Source organism: Labrus mixtus, chromosome 18 (genome assembly GCF_963584025.1).
Source record: "Labrus mixtus chromosome 18, fLabMix1.1, whole genome shotgun sequence".
NCBI classification, from domain to species: Eukaryota; Metazoa; Chordata; class Actinopteri; order Labriformes; family Labridae; genus Labrus; species Labrus mixtus.
The window spans coordinates 5,943,288-5,958,720 of record NC_083629.1 but is presented as its reverse complement, the minus strand read 5'-3'; the positions used below and the strand labels follow the sequence as shown (position 1 = coordinate 5,958,720).

Here is a 15,433-nt window from a genome sequence, read left to right as displayed (position 1 = left end):
GAGCTCTCAATTCACTAGTTAGCCTACATTCCAATCTTTACCTATGAAATACTCATTGTGATAGGATTGTGGAGTTTCCTTTGCAGGGTGTCTGGGATAATCCTTAGAGATAAAGAGGGGACCTCAGAGTTCTTGCAGAACTTAGGCTGGAGCATCTTTCACATTGAAAGGACCAAGTTTATGAATGTTAAGTCTCTCTGTGGACCTATAGGTATGGCTGGTGTTCCCATGTCAGCTGGGCTTAGGATCCCATGGAAAGAACTGGAGCTGTGGTGGACACGGATGCATTAATGGTGCAACAGTTCTAAATGCTGGTTCAATGTAAAGTTCATGTATGAAATCATGAAATATACTATTAACTATAAAACCATTTAAAGGTACCTAATGGGCCTTAAGAAGAACCCATAAAGGGATTTGCAAGATCTTCTTACGTCACACATCTCTCTGCCTAACCCATAAAGGACCTTGTATCTTGTTTTTTTTTCCACTGGAGGGGCAGGAGTAAGGGCCCATTATCATGCATCGACTAGAGAGGGTGCGATCAGGTCCGTAGTGCATGGCGCTGACGGAAAGCAGTGCACACGTATTCTGTGGAAACTGGCAGTACAGAAGATGACTCTGAACAGCCCTCATCCCATTATCTGCCTAAAACATGTTTTCTACATAAGAGAGGTCTCATTATCCGATTACTTACCCAATGGCCAACCATAAGGGCATATTTTTATACAATTGGGGCATCCAAAAAGGAATTTGCTTGCAGATTTTTTTAGGAACTCAAAAGCACATATTCAAGAATAAACACCATGTTTTTGTACAGGATGCTGCCAATATCAAAACCTTTTAAACGACCCCCAAAGCTTAAAAATGTATTCAATCCCACTGTGTGTGTTGTCTTGGAAGGAACAAACAAAGGTGGAGCCTTATCATAAATTGGAGCCTAAAGTGTTTGTCCCAAGGATAGAGTTAGACCAAAAGTCAATGGTTATTAAAGTTATTTTTTTTTAGATTCCTGTTATTTTGTGAGGAATATTTAATTAGGTACTTGATAAAAAGACTCTAGGGTCACCATATTCACTTTGGATTTTCTACTTGGCACACTGAACAATGTGTTGGACAGACTGAGGGATACAATGACAACGCATATGTGCAGTCAGGAAAAAAAAGGCACTGTTCATATTTTGTGTGTTTCTTTCTTTGCCGAACTCGTTGGTAGGTATTATTATCGCTGCTTAAAGAGAAGCTTGACGTCTTGGAAATGCTTGCAGTGGTCAGACTCCAGTTGTGTTTTTGAGGTGGTGGTTTTTATAGATAAAGGTAACCTATCCAATAAACCAGATTGAAAAGGCCAAAAGCAGTAGGGAAGAATATTCGTGAGTAAGAATCAATCTTAGAAACCCGCACATGCATCCTGTTTTCACGCCAGGCACCTGAGCGGCAGTCGTCGAAACAGCAGAAGAAGCTGGCACAGTCTTTTCCATCCAAACACTCGTATGCATAGTCAGCCTCCTCGTGATAGGGAACAATGTTGTTCATCTGCAGAAGGGATGTGCCAGGACGGATATTCACCATACTGGATGATTTCTGTTTTATGGAAAAAGAAAAGCCTCTTAAGCATGTTACCATGACATTTAGGGCGTTCAAGCAGCAATGACCAGAGAAAAGAAAAAGAAAGCAATGGTCTACCTGTGCATTATTGTTGGCTTTAGATTTTTTGCTCTGTCTGTTGCTTGTGAAGTAGTGCAGTGTGCCATACTCCATGAGGGCAGCGAAGGTGAAGATGAAGCACACAGAAACAAAAAGGTCCATGGCAGTGACGTAGGAAACCTTGGGCAGGGACTTCCTGGAGATGGTGCTTAGAGTTGTCATGGTGAGCACAGTGGTGATACCTGAATGGATTGTCATAGAAAGCACTTTGTCAGTAAAACTGGAAAACCTGTGGATAGAGCAGGAAATCAGGAAAAAAAAGTGGGGAATGAGATGAGGGAAAGGGAGCAACAGGTTGGATTTAACCCCAACCGACCACTTAGAGGACTAAATCCTCCATACATCCTCTGTTTTTTACAATCTATTACTGGTACGACCAAAATATGGCATCTGTCACAGCTTAATTCTGTATTAAATGAAAGATATCAAACCTAGAGATGTGCGGGCTGGGACGGCATCTTTATTGATCCAGAAGGAGACCCAGGACAAGACCACAATCATACTGCAGGGGATGTAGGTCTGGATGGTGAAGTAGCCCATTCTCCGACTCAGGTCAAAGAAGATCGTCATGATTACGTATTCTCCTAAAATTTCAAGGGTAGAAAAAGAATGTTTTTTATCGATTTGACATGTTAAATGATTCACTCCTCCTTAAACTGATACTACATGTTTGTAGTATCAGTGCCTCACCGAAAAACTAAAGACTGGCAACATATAAGCAGACATGCCCATAATCTCTCACCTGATTGGGTGTGGGCCACATCAGTGGTGTTCCTCATCCCAACAAAGGCAAACTGGTAGAGCCTCCAGTACCGCTGGTCTGCCACCTCCACAGCACGTCTCTGCCACCTATACAAGATCTCATTCTTGGGATAACCATCTGAAAAATGGGGAATCAAGAATGCATCTACTTTACTGATGCCTTAAATAGCCAACAAGGAGCTCATATCTGCCATTCATTGTAATGAACATCAAGAGGGAAGATCGCTTCATGGCAAGGCAAAGGGGAGCACTGAAGATGGATAGAAACCAGCCCAGTCTCAATGAATGTCTTCAAATGAGCAAAATGCAATTAACCGTATGTGCATTAGTGAATCTATGCCTTTGATCGTGAATAGAAGGTTGTTTTTGTATGGTGAGCTTTTTCTTACTCCCAGCGAGTACACCTTGAAGGAGGAATGAAGCTCCCTTTTGTATTTAACCTTTTGTTTGTTGGTGAAACAACATTTTCTACTGACTCAAGCTTGTAATGCTTCAAAGTTGTCTCATTTTAAACAAGGCTTATCTTTGCAATGTTTGAAAATATTTTACCCAAATTGTGGAAGTTCTCATACCTAAACTATGAGCCATGTGTCTTTTCAGTGTCCTCTAAAATTAAAAGTGCTTCCTGATAGGGCACTTATGTCACGGTAGGAAACAATCAAGACTGTTGTATAACATTTTAATTACCACCATAATACGATGCTGTAGCTTACTAGCTAGCTAATGAATCTAAGCTCAGGGCCTATTTAAGTTTTAATGATATTATGGGTTTGTAATGGTGGCTCAAGCTTCCATTTTGAAAGCAACAGGGGAGACGAAAGGTCTTTGTTGGTAAGGTCTTTGTAGTTGTTTAGCATTTTTTTATTAACGCCCATTTGATGACATTTTGTGTGACTGTGCTAGCTCTGAAATTTGTCCTCAACTCCATGAAATGGTCTTTGCATTTTTCACCAGCATGTGGAAGATTAAGATCATGACAAGACATGAGACGCTAAAGCACAATGCAGGAGACGAATGAAGGATGACACAGACAGCATGAATCAGACTGGGAGAGGGTGCATAATTCATTAGGACTGTCAGAGAAAATGGGACTGGGTGACCTCCTCTCTCTGCTGGTGGAGCAAATGACAGATTGGTACAGGCTGAGAGAGGGCAGCCTCAAGCAGATGGGCCATTTGGCAAGGAGAAGGTACAAGGGCTTAGCAACTATGCTGGCCCAAACAGAAGCCCCTCTCACTGGACAAGCTACTGAAGTTGAAGTCGAGATGGCAGTTAAAAAAATGAGAGGGGAACATGTTTCGACCACCTACAGCTTGAAAACTCCAGTGGACACGAGTGCTCATCCATTGGAAAGTTATGCAGCTTAAGGTAACACTCCGCATTAATAGTCAACCTGACAGAAACAGAATGAAGCAAGACTCAGGGTTGTTTTTTTCCCTCCTAAGTGTAGATGAACATATTAAAAAGTACTTTATGACATATGCAGTAAAAAAACAAGGACAATTTGATAGCACTTTAACATATTAGGGTCATCTCACAGATAACTACATGGAAAGAATACAGATGCAAACACACTAAAGCTGCACACACAACAAAGGTTTTTGACAGTTTAACATTTTAAAAAGGACTACCAGTGATGTTAGAAAACTGGTTGCAAAACTGTCCTACCTCAGTGTGTACATGACCCTTCCATTAGTCCACAACCTCAGGAGGCGATTGGGCGTGGTGATCCAATGGGCATCTGATTTGCGAGAATTCCTGAAGAAGGTGTCGGGAATCCAAATTTTGCCTACCATGTTACTGTTGAGCATGAGAACCTTCATTGTGCTGTTGAACTTCAGTCGGCTGTCGTACCATGTTTGGGCGAAGAAGATGTCGATGGTGTATTCCTATGACAAGAAAACCATGCAAATACAAGTCGATTTCAAATAACTGATTACCATATTGAATGTGGCATCATTACTGGAAAAGCTCCAAAGTAAGTATTGGTTGGAGGGTTAGTCAGGGAATAACCTTTACCCCCTAGTTTAGATTGTAATTATTGATGTGATCCTGTACAATTTCAATTGGCCCCGTCACCAGGACGTCGCTTTGGATAAAAGCGTTTGCTAAGTGAATTGTAAGTTGTCAATGCAAGATCTTGATTGGTATCCAAACAGGATTATAAAATATCCAAGTACCAAGTAGTGTTGGGTCTAATACAACGTGTGATTGGCCCTCAACCACAGCTACAACTCATACAGACTGTGTTGCGTGGTAGACAAGTATCATGTTTTTGAAGTAGTTAAAAGTTATAATGTGTTTGTGCAAAAATCATTTGAATGAGTGATCGTGGTGTTGGATTTTGTGCAACTGAGTGCTGCCTCTGACAGAATTGAATGACTGAAAGTATAATAAATAAGCTATCACACACAGTAGGCTATTGGTTTCATTACTGGTAATGTTCTTTTTAATTATTCAAACCATGCCCAGCTTTAATCTTACCCATGAGTGATTGGGGAAGCCATTATTACAAATATGCTTGGCTCCCAGATAGAAAATCCTCATGACTTTGATGACCTTCAAAAGCTTTCTGAGGCTCCACCAACAGGCTATCAACTTTTCAATGTATATTATCTCCAAGTTTTTGGGGGGCACACAATCCAACAAGTCAGTTAGACAAATCAATTATGAGCCTTTTCTCTCCTTTTTTGTCTGCCTCTTCCTGCCTCAGGAAAAACCAGTATGGGTACTGGATGTTGAAATCATGTTTTGTGACAGAAAAAAATCCCATGATGAGGATTTTTGAGAGACTGAATCCAAGAACCATGGGATGGATTTTCCTATATTTTTATTGTAGTCCCAAGAGGTGGATTCTAAGAATTTCCTTTAACTGGGAAAACACATTATCAATGTGGCCTCCTCAAATGATAAATTAGCATAAGTAAATAAAGAAAGGGGAAAGAACAGGAAGCAGTCTCACCATGTTGATGGGGTCAACCGGTCCAATGCTGTTGACGTAGACGGCTGTTTCAATCACTGTCGGCCTCACTGAAACACAAAGGGAGACATACTGTGTTGACAAAGACTGCATCAACATGCTTGTACATGTTTTTTAATGGATGTCCAAAGAGATGTCTGCTGTCTTATCAACCTTAATCACTAAATGAGCCCTGACAGAAAACTTCATTTTTCATTTTTCCGCCTGTCATCACTAGATTGACTTGATTAAATGCCATGGTCCATAATTGTCAGTAAATTTAATATGTTTTTATTATTTGTGTTTTTTTGACATTTAAGTTGCCTTCAAGTTTGCATATTTTAAAGGTGGTCATCTTTTGCAATGTTGGTGCTGTCAAAGTATAACTGGACCGAGGAAAGAGACTCAGTGAGGAATGATGGCAGAGTTTGACTGCAGGGCGTAACCATCGTTAGTATAAAACCCTTACTCCTGAAAAGAAACTTTTCTCTTTTCTGAATCAGTTTTCATTCAGGAGAGGAAGGACTGTAATGACTTCTTTCAGTGCAGTTTCAAATTCAATCTTGAAAAACCTTAAATATTGATGATGTAAAAATATTCCTGCAGCATTTATGTACACTGACACAACATAAAAACACACACTGCTCATGACCATAAACAAGCTTCTTTTGAACTCCCCATTTTCTCTGTGAGCTCTTGTTTTGTGAGTTTGAACAAAGGACATATCCGGAGGATGAACTTGACTTGCCTCCAATGTCGGGCCGCAGTTTGTTGTCGTATCCCAGCAGCAGTTTGTTCAGGATCAAAGTCACATCGCTCTCATAGACCTTCGGTGATAACACCCAGGTCTTGTTTATGGGCACATCTTCATAGTCCTCGTCGTCTTGTTTACTGGGGCTGATTGCTGCACTGTGAGGTACAAACACAGAAACAGAAACGTAAGAAATACATAAATAAAGTTTTTAAATATATTTTTGAATGCCAGGAATAATTAACAGTGTTGATGCATTTATGAGTCAGGTGTGCGTTTGAAAACTGTCACACTGACAGGATATAAGACGGATCATCTTCTACTACTTACAGCTTTTCCACTGACTGTACCCCATAAAGACACTGACATCACTCTGTGCATTAGTATCAGTGTCTGCATGTAAGCCTGCCTCTGAAGTTTAAAGTGAGAACAATATTGAATATTGAACCCAATTCAGAAGTGCAGAAAGCTGCAGTACCTCGAGTGTCCACTTGAGGCTGGTTGTAAAAGTCATGCAATCCATATAAGGTCCCATATTAAAATGTCAATTTTTACAGCAGAAATCCATATTTCTTACAGCCTTGTTATGACTCATCTGTTGTGATTTTATCAAGGTAAAGAGTTATGCATGATTAGGACGCTAAAGAGCCATCTCAGCTCCACCTCTCTGCCTGTTGCTAGGTTGGCAAAAAGTTAGTCTGAGACGGCATTTCCAATAGATGCTTCAAAATTCAGCTCAAGAAACCAACAGATGACATCACTAAAGCTACGTCCATTCTTTTTCACACTATGGGTATGATTTCCCATTTGAATAAAGAAGCCAACCTGAGTTATTTTTTAAACCCAAACCATGGGTACCAGTTACCAGCAAGGTCACTTGTGAACTTGTCAGTCAACAGTCTTATCAAAAGGTAGGCGTATTGTGCTTGAGCTCCTAAAAAAGAAGAAAATAGTTTTAGTTTCTTCGACTGCAGAAGAAGAGATAGGAGAGATCTATTGGCGGGCTCATGTTATATAAATATAATCAGGAGTTATTTAATACAACAGTTTTAAAGCTGCTTTGCATTGTTTTTATTTCAGCTATTTGGGACCTACTAGATTGATTTAAGGTGAGGTACAGTATCTGTTTTAAGTCCATAGTGATGCCATCTGTGAATGATACATCTCTGTTATTTTAACGACTGATAAAACAGAAAGTACAGAAGCTGAACAAAACACTGATTTCCAGTCATATTTTTAACCCCAAGGGTTGCCAGGCGAGAAAGACAGAGAGCAGCGGTGGTCCATTCATATTCACGGGTCAGTAAATACTGATTTCTCAAGACCTTTTGGTCTCTCACAAAAGTTCCTTTAAATCCATTACAAGCACACAGGAAGCAGAGGAGGTGACACTGTCTAAATTGCACAAATGTGAAATCACCCAGTTTCTGGTGCCTTAGTTTTCTTTTTTTGCTGCAATGGTTTCCAAACAGATATCAATACAGTTTGAGTTTTACTGGTATGATATTGAAGTTTAAAATTCTGGTCTCATGGAAACCTTACTTTGAAGTATTCATCAATGCTTTGCAGTGCACATTGCATGTATTCTTTAAAACACAGACTGAATCTGAGGAGTTACACGCACAAAGGGCGGGGACCCTTTTACACAATAATGATAACGCTGGAGGACTCTTCAAGGACAACGAGCTGATCTCGCTTATAAAGCATGCATTTGTTTTGTGCTTATGTCAGCGAACAACACGACACAAAATCAGCTGTCTCTGCAAACACAAAGCGACTTGCTCTGTGATCACTGGAATACATTAAAATAAAATCTCTTTTCAATCATTTTCTGTTTCTACATTGTGACGTTATAAAATAATATGTATTCAAATACACGAGATTAGAAGCCTAAGACACTCACAAACACACAGTAAGACTCTGCATGCTTAGTGAATCCAATGCAGTAGAGGATATTCTTGGTGTCAAATCCAGCTGTAGCAGTTGTATGTGTGTTTCCTGTTGCCATGCCGTGTGTATTACAGGCTGTCTGTTCCACATGGCTGAACTCTGCCTGTCTGTGCCAAGGTGTTTCTCTGCCTTCTCCCCGTTAATGAACACCGACCTGATACTGTAAAGAGACCTGAAGACTTGGCATTCAGCCCAGGCTTCTAACACAAAGACATGACCTCAACCGAGGCTGCAGAAACCCACCTCCCTTATCTCTGCTGCTTCCTGAAAACAGAAATTACACTGTACAAAAAAAACATGCTGAGTTTACTGAACTTGAAAAACTGCACCATTTCTCTGCAATTTTGCTGCAACAGAACTAGAATAATGATTTTTGCAACTGTGCTTTCAGTGGAGCTTACAGTAATAGGTTGTTGGTTTGCTTTAGAACATCAGATAACAGATAACTGCTGAGATAACATGACATCAGAATCTTAATGGCTATGACGACCCCCCCCCCCCCTCATTTCTGCATCTCAGAGCTCTTAGGTCTAGAGCTCTGAGATGTAAACCAACATGTTTGCTTAGCCAACACATCGGGTCCATCAAGGTCAAAAAACTCATCACAGTAACATGGACATTATGGCTCCTGCAGGGAAAGATGGTGATCAACCCATCAAGTGACCTCATGAGAAACAGAGATGTTCTGTCTTAACACTTGTGGGCTTTTATTTATCACAAGCTTAGATTGAATTACAAGCGAGCTTGGCAAGCAGTAACAGTGGGGTGAAATCTGTGAGTAATGTCAGGGAGGGAATGTGTTTCCAGGTGTGGAAAGTCAAATGCTTAAGTCCACATTTGTTTGAGCAGCTGATAACTGAAATCAGACGATTTTCAGCCTGTGATTCGGCTGTGATCAGTGACCTGCAAATCATCTCAAATATATCCCATTCTGGGGTGCCGGTGGCCAAGTGGTTAGTGCGCGCACCCCATGTACAGAGGCTGTAGTCAACTGACAAACGGCCCTTCGCCCTTGTGTCAGTTCATTCTGTCACCAGTTAGAATAATACAAAACACTGACTGGACCCAGTTCCAGATTACAAAAAAAGTATTAAAAAAACAAAGGATAGAAATACAAAAAAGAAAGCTTACTTTTCCAAGACAACAACAACAACAACAACAACAACAGCCATAAGGAGAATAAAAAGAACTGGGCCACAGGTAGATACGACTATGATATACAGAACAAGCCGTACAGCGACTCTGCAGACTTATTACTCCAACAGACATTTACCTCGAGCTGAAACTTTGCCCACGCTTAGGATGGGCATCCAGCATTGTGACGCTGTATGTGAGTTTTAAAATGGGGTTCAGAATAATAGGTCAACAAGTCCTCTTATCTAACAATGTCAGCTCAGTCTTTGGTTGCAGATGTAACACCCACTGGGGCACAGCAAGCACTATAGCCTAACAGTTTGTTTTCTCAGTATTCACTGTGTGAATTTAATTTAGGACCTTGGCACAGCAGGCTGACAGTCAGCAAACAGCCAGTGTCGGGCTGAGGTGCTTGGAAATAGAAACTTAAAATAGAAGCAAAGCTGGTTGTTCCAATCAACCATCACACAACTCTCAATGACAGATCTCTGACAACTTTCTAGGACTAGTTCTAGTTCCGGCCTCCTGCAGCTGCACAGTGGTGCAGAGGTTAGCGCTGTTTCCTCTCTGTGAGGAGGTTCCTGGTTTGAATCCCTGTCTGACAGGAGCCTCTCTGTGTGGAGTTTGCATGTTCTCCCTGTGCATGTATGGGTTCTCTCCGGGTACTCCGGCTTCCTCCCACAGTCCAAATACATGCTCGTTAGGTTAATTGTGACTCTTAAATTGTCCGTAGGTGTGAATGTGAGTGTGCGCCTGGTTGTCTGTTTCTACATGTCAGCCCTGTGATTAGCTGACAAACGGTCCAGGGGTCCCTCAGAGTGGAAGCAGAATGTGGATCTAAAGAGTGAAACATGTTTACAGCAGCACGGCCTAGCTGCTGTTTGTCTTGCTGCATTGAATTTCTTCTTTTTCGCAGTTTCACCAGGTCCCCAGATGTTACTTTGGGGAGAACATAATCATGACTGTCAATAGGAATATACAAGAAAAACAAACACAGCAATTCAGGGGAATTATCTTTTCTTTTTCTCTTTTTTTTTTATTCGCTCAATGGACGTTTACTTTGCAGAGATTCAGCATGTTGTCCTTCATTCCTTTTTTCACCTGACTTATAAATCTCTCAGATTGTGTATGTGTCTCGTTCAATCTTATTGAGTTTAATCTTGTTGCAGAACCTGAGTTCAATGTGAAGTCTGGAGCCAAAATGGGAGAAAATCCACAAAGATGGAGGTTGCAGAAAAGCATAATGCACAGCGACTGATACAGATGTTTATTTAACTGACTTTATATTTCTTGAAAATGTTGGGAGTTTCATCACTTAGTTCATTACATTCAGACTTCTCATGTGAGGTCCGTCTCAGGCTCACTGTAACACACCGGGGACACCGCCTTCAGCACTGAGCCGAGGTGGTTTCTGCTCGAGTTCAGCTTAAGTTTAAAGGCTCACACTGCAAAGTTTCACCAAATCTCCCTGCTGGAGCCTGGAAGGCTTCTTTTAAAGACGAGTCACTGATTCTGTAACAGTTCAGTGTGTCTCAGCAAGTTCTTCTGCAGAGACTTTTCTCTGCTGTAATCTGTTCTTGTGTCTGCTAGGCTCACTTTAAAACCGACACAGCCGATCAGCGGGTTAAAAGTTAAACCTTAAGGTCTCAGAGCTGAGACACTGTCAGCAACCATTTACTGAATGATAGAAACCAAATAGAAGAGTTCTGGGACATGATTGCTGAGGGAAACGGTGCATGCAACGTTATATTATTCACTCAGACATCAAAACAATTAAAAAGTGTAACGACTTAATCTAAAGGTTCTCTCACAAGACGCTATTCACCTTGAAAATAAGAGACCCCAGACTTTATTTTAAGAACCCCTATAAATAGATAACTAGCCGTACTGACGCATATATTATTCATTTTCTGCAAACTTTAATTACAAGAGATAAGTATTCATCAATGCATTTGTCAATAACTCTTCCTGTGGACGCCCATCAGCGAAGAGAGGTATACAAACAGATAATAAAATGACTGTATGAATACAGATAACCTTAAGAAACTTTTACCATCCATCCACCCCTTTTCTCGTTTGGGGTCACGGGGGGCGTGAACCTCCGCATTGGCTGCATTTTTCAAGACTGGAGGTTTCCGCTTGGTGTGCAACTTAGATTTAAGTTGAGAACAGAGAAACATTTATGTCCTTCAGCAGGAGGATGAAAACAAACTCTGCACTTAAATGAAACTATTGGTACAAACAAAGTAAGTGTCTGAGCCAGAAGTAGACAAACAACTTCCATTACTTGATTTGTCACTAAGCATCCTACAGCAGGATACTGTCCTGGTGTCAGACGGGAGGATAAGTCAGATTTAGTCAGACGTCTTTGACCGTTTTTTGCCGTTTTATCAAAGCTATGTGTAATTGAAAAATCCACAGTACTGTATCAACACGAGTATAAAAAACATACGGGTAGGAAGAGTATATAGCTACTTCATCAGGTGCACGACGATTACACAGTGCTCACTATTACACTAGTTGAGATATAAATGTCATCAACCCCGCTCGCTTGCAGTGATTTTTCTGAATGTGTCCTGTTGCATTCACACAACAACACAACTCTCTTTATTATGATGCTTTGTCATGTATGAAATACATAACTGTCACGGTTTGTGGATTAACAGCTGATTACAGAAGTCATTATACTGCCGTTAGTCTGTTTGGAGACACAAAAAAAAACATGTGAGGCATCACTGTAAAGCACACTGCTTTAAAAACAATGCTGCTCACTGATTGGCTGCAGGAAGTGAATACGTCACATGTGCGACAACATTTTGGTTAGTATGTAATGAAGGGCCCTTCAGCTCGCCGCCTCCTATCTGAAGGGCCCTTTATGATCTGCTAGTTAAGATGAACCTTACGTCTCCGTGGTAACCAAACAATGACACAACTTAACTCGGACCGTATCTAGATTTAAACGGGGTTCCACTCAGGGGATTAGGGTGGACTTTACACTGTAACTTAAGACAGAACGGACACTTAGCTGGTTCAACAGGCCACAGGAGTTTGACCCCCAGAGGCTAAAAATGAAGACAACCAACCCGCCTCCGATTAATTAAATGACAACAGAAGGGACTCTGGTTGGCTTTGCATTGATTATACAAAATCACAGAATGGTAAAATCAAAGAGAGGTTAAATATCATGTGGACGTTTTAATTTTAACCTTCATTTTGCCACATGTAATGATAGGTCATTCAATATTTTATCAGATTGTAGTCCTGCAGGGCTCAAGTTAATAATTTCTTTGGCGCATAACATGACTTAGAAGATTGAAATATGCAGAATGAACTGTTGAATAAAGAAACACGGTGTCTAATCAACACATCACTGAAAGATTTTCACAGATTTCAGCAGGAATTCATCAAGGGCCTGTCCCCCCCCCCCCCCACAGGACACTCAGTGACCGACTGACACACAAAAGATTCCACTGGCTAAGGTAAATGAAGATCTGGGTCTCCTAAGGACCAAAATCATCCATCATTCCTCTGTCGATAACCATGTGACAGTAAACAGCTGTGGTACTAAGACAGATCAGGCCTGAGGGCGAATGCGAAAACACGCACAGTTTAGTGAAACGCACACATGTGGCCCAAGGTTGATGAATTATAGCATTTTCCAGGGACAGAAGATGACATGTTTCTCCTGTCAGGCCGCAGCTCAGACAATAACCCTCTGTTCTTAGATCTCAGGTGAATTCAACATGCAGCCTGAACACAGACACCCTAGAGGCACGAGAGCAACATCTGTAGCCATTCACCCTGAAAAAAAATAACCATCCACCTCTCATCATGATGGAGACACTCCGGGCTCCTCCACATCCACACACACACACCCACACACCCACACACCTACCAGAGTCCGAGCAGAGCGAAGAGCAGCCAGAGGTTCATGGCTCCGTCCCGCACCGATGTGACAAAGAGCCGCTTCATCCTCTGATCTTCAGCCGGGAAACGAACGACCTATACCGGGCACAGTAAAGAGGGGGTGGGGGGGAACCGCGGAGCGCTTTCTATCAGCAGGTCGCGTCTTTACGCAGCCGCTCAGGGTTAAATGTAGCGACGGAAGGATGTGAGAGCTGCGTCCCTGCTGTGTGAATGTGTGTGTGTGAGTGTGTATGGAGGGGGAGGACGTGTGCTGCTGATGCCGGGGAGCTGACTCTGCTCTAGTCCATCTGCAGTGCCGCTAACAGGCTGCTGTCACACACACCGACCAGAACTACCTGCTTCTCCCCTCAAACACTCACTCATGGTTGTAATCTAGATTTGTGTCTTTATTTGCACTCCTTTTTTATGCATTAAGAAAAAAAAAACACTGGATCTCTTTATGCAGATGCAGCTGCTGTGTAATCCGTTCACACTGCAGGAGCTCAACAGCGTGCTCTGTGCTGGAAACCAGTGCAAGCTGCACACAGGGGAGCATCAGTCCAAGGTGACTTCCAGGCATGAAGGAACACATCCACACACCTCCATTATCTTCTCATTTTTTACCTTGTGATGCTCTAAACACACCTTTTGCACTGACAGTTCTTTTTTTAGAAGAGTCTTGGCTGAGTTGCTTTTGAAAAAAATACTGCAGAGTGTAGCCTTGATTACTTATTTTAAGAGGAAATCCAAAAGCCAGCAGCTGATAGCAGTAAAACAATTGTGCAAAAATAGCTAGGTTGCTCACCAGGGCTCAGTACGGTGGCAGAGATGGGCAAATGTTTGGGGACAGCCTAAACCTCTCACATTAGGGAAAATATGCAGCAAATTCAGACATGATGAAAATTCAAAAGAATGTGCAAAAGTTCAAAACAAATGCAACGAATAACATGCACTGCCAGGGGAAAGAACCTGCTGCAAATAGTCTACACCACAGCATTAAAGGCAAACACATAAAAGATGCTGAATCATAAAGACACAGATTTAGAAAACAACTGCAAATAGACCAACGCTGCAAATCCAGCTTTCAAGAACTCCGGGCGCTCAGTGGAACAGTTTATTATTAAAGAGAGAGAGAGTGATTTTATTGTTTGAATGAGAAAGTGGCATAGCTTTACGACAGAGAGTAACTTTTAAAATTGCAGCAACAAGGTGATTAAAAGAGAGTCCGGCTCGGACTCTGACACCGAGGTTGAGAGAGCGGAGTGGGGGGGTTTTGTCAGAGCCCAGCTAGTGCAAGGTGCAGGGTTAGCTCAGCTCTGTCACTCACCTGTAGGAGGGCCGTAGCTTGAGGAAGCCAGTGACCTCCGTGATAACAGCTTGCTCTGTCTGCTCAGTGTCAGGAAGAACAACGTGCAGAGTGCTGAAACAAAGGGGCTTTCTGACGGCAAAGTGAAACGATGAAAGACATTCTAAATATAGGGTACAAATGGCCCTGATGTCTGCAGTGATGTATAGCCAAACAGCAGTTTGTTTTGGCTTCATGCTGGTGCTCACTGGTTGTCATCTACTGGATCAAAAAGTTGCACATTCTTCCTTTAATGGAGCAGGCTAAATGGTGAAGTTAATAGAGTTTAACACGCTCTTTAAATCCTACAATGAAAGGGAATTTTAACTTTAACTTGTGCACAAAGTTTGGACCAACGATGGACCACAATTGTAATCTAAAGTGAGTGTTTGATTCCTCTTGTGTTGGTTTATTCCTGCATCAACATTAAAATGTGAAACCTTTCAAATGTAGAATAACGACTCTCTTTCCTCAGATGTTTTTCGAGCTCCACTTAGTGTCTGTTTTGATTTATTTCATCCATTCCATCATGAGTACTGATAGTAACATCCTGAGTATTACTGAACCATTAGCACGGCTAATTATTGTTCACCCAGCATCTAAGGAATACATTATTTAGCTTGAAATCACACACTTAATGAAAATGTGCTTTTATTATCACTTTAGTCGCTTGTTAGTCAAAGCTCTGCGAGATGAAAACAAAATGTTGACGCTGTCGTCTTAATGGGCTCCACAGCTTTCTTTGTCTCTGGGTTTCACTGTCAGCGGTTTGGATGAGTCGACGAGATGAATATCTGTCAGGAAAAGATCAAAACGTCTCTTTGACACAACTCCCGTTACAGTTTTCATCCTCACATGAAAGGAGGAGGAAGGAGAGAAGCTCAGCACCTCACACTGCAGGGTTGATTTTCAGCGTGGAGAT

The 15,433-nt window shown here is 41.7% G+C and overlaps 1 protein-coding gene and 1 long non-coding RNA gene across 2 annotated transcripts in view; one reads left to right on the top strand and one right to left on the bottom strand.

Moving 5' to 3' along the window:
• Positions 1-15,433, top strand: part of LOC132993089 (uncharacterized) — a 117,688-nt gene that overhangs the window by 2,252 nt on the left and 100,003 nt on the right. The window lies entirely within an intron of this gene.
• Positions 998-13,479, bottom strand: gabrg1 (gamma-aminobutyric acid type A receptor subunit gamma1). The gene is made up of 9 exons (XM_061063440.1): positions 13,156-13,479; positions 6,170-6,334; positions 5,429-5,492; positions 4,135-4,355; positions 3,777-3,859; positions 2,447-2,584; positions 2,136-2,288; positions 1,684-1,886; positions 998-1,581 (listed from the first exon to the last, which is right to left on the bottom strand). Exons 1-9 carry the CDS (start codon positions 13,230-13,232, stop codon positions 1,303-1,305), a joined length of 1,383 nt encoding a protein of 460 aa, XP_060919423.1. The 5' UTR covers positions 13,233-13,479; the 3' UTR covers positions 998-1,302.

Coding starts and splice junctions, on each gene's coding strand:
- gabrg1 (XM_061063440.1), bottom strand. CDS start 13,232: ATGAAGCGGCTCTTTGTCACATCGGTGCGGGACGGAGCCATGAACCTC. Junction 6,335..13,155: donor TTCGCTCTGCTCGGACTCTG/GTAGGTGTGTGG, acceptor TGTACCTCACAG/TGCAGCAATCAGCCCCAGTA. Junction 2,585..3,776: donor TCCACTGGAGTTTTCAAGCT/GTAGGTGGTCGA, acceptor CCCATTTTTCAG/ATGGTTATCCCAAGAATGAG.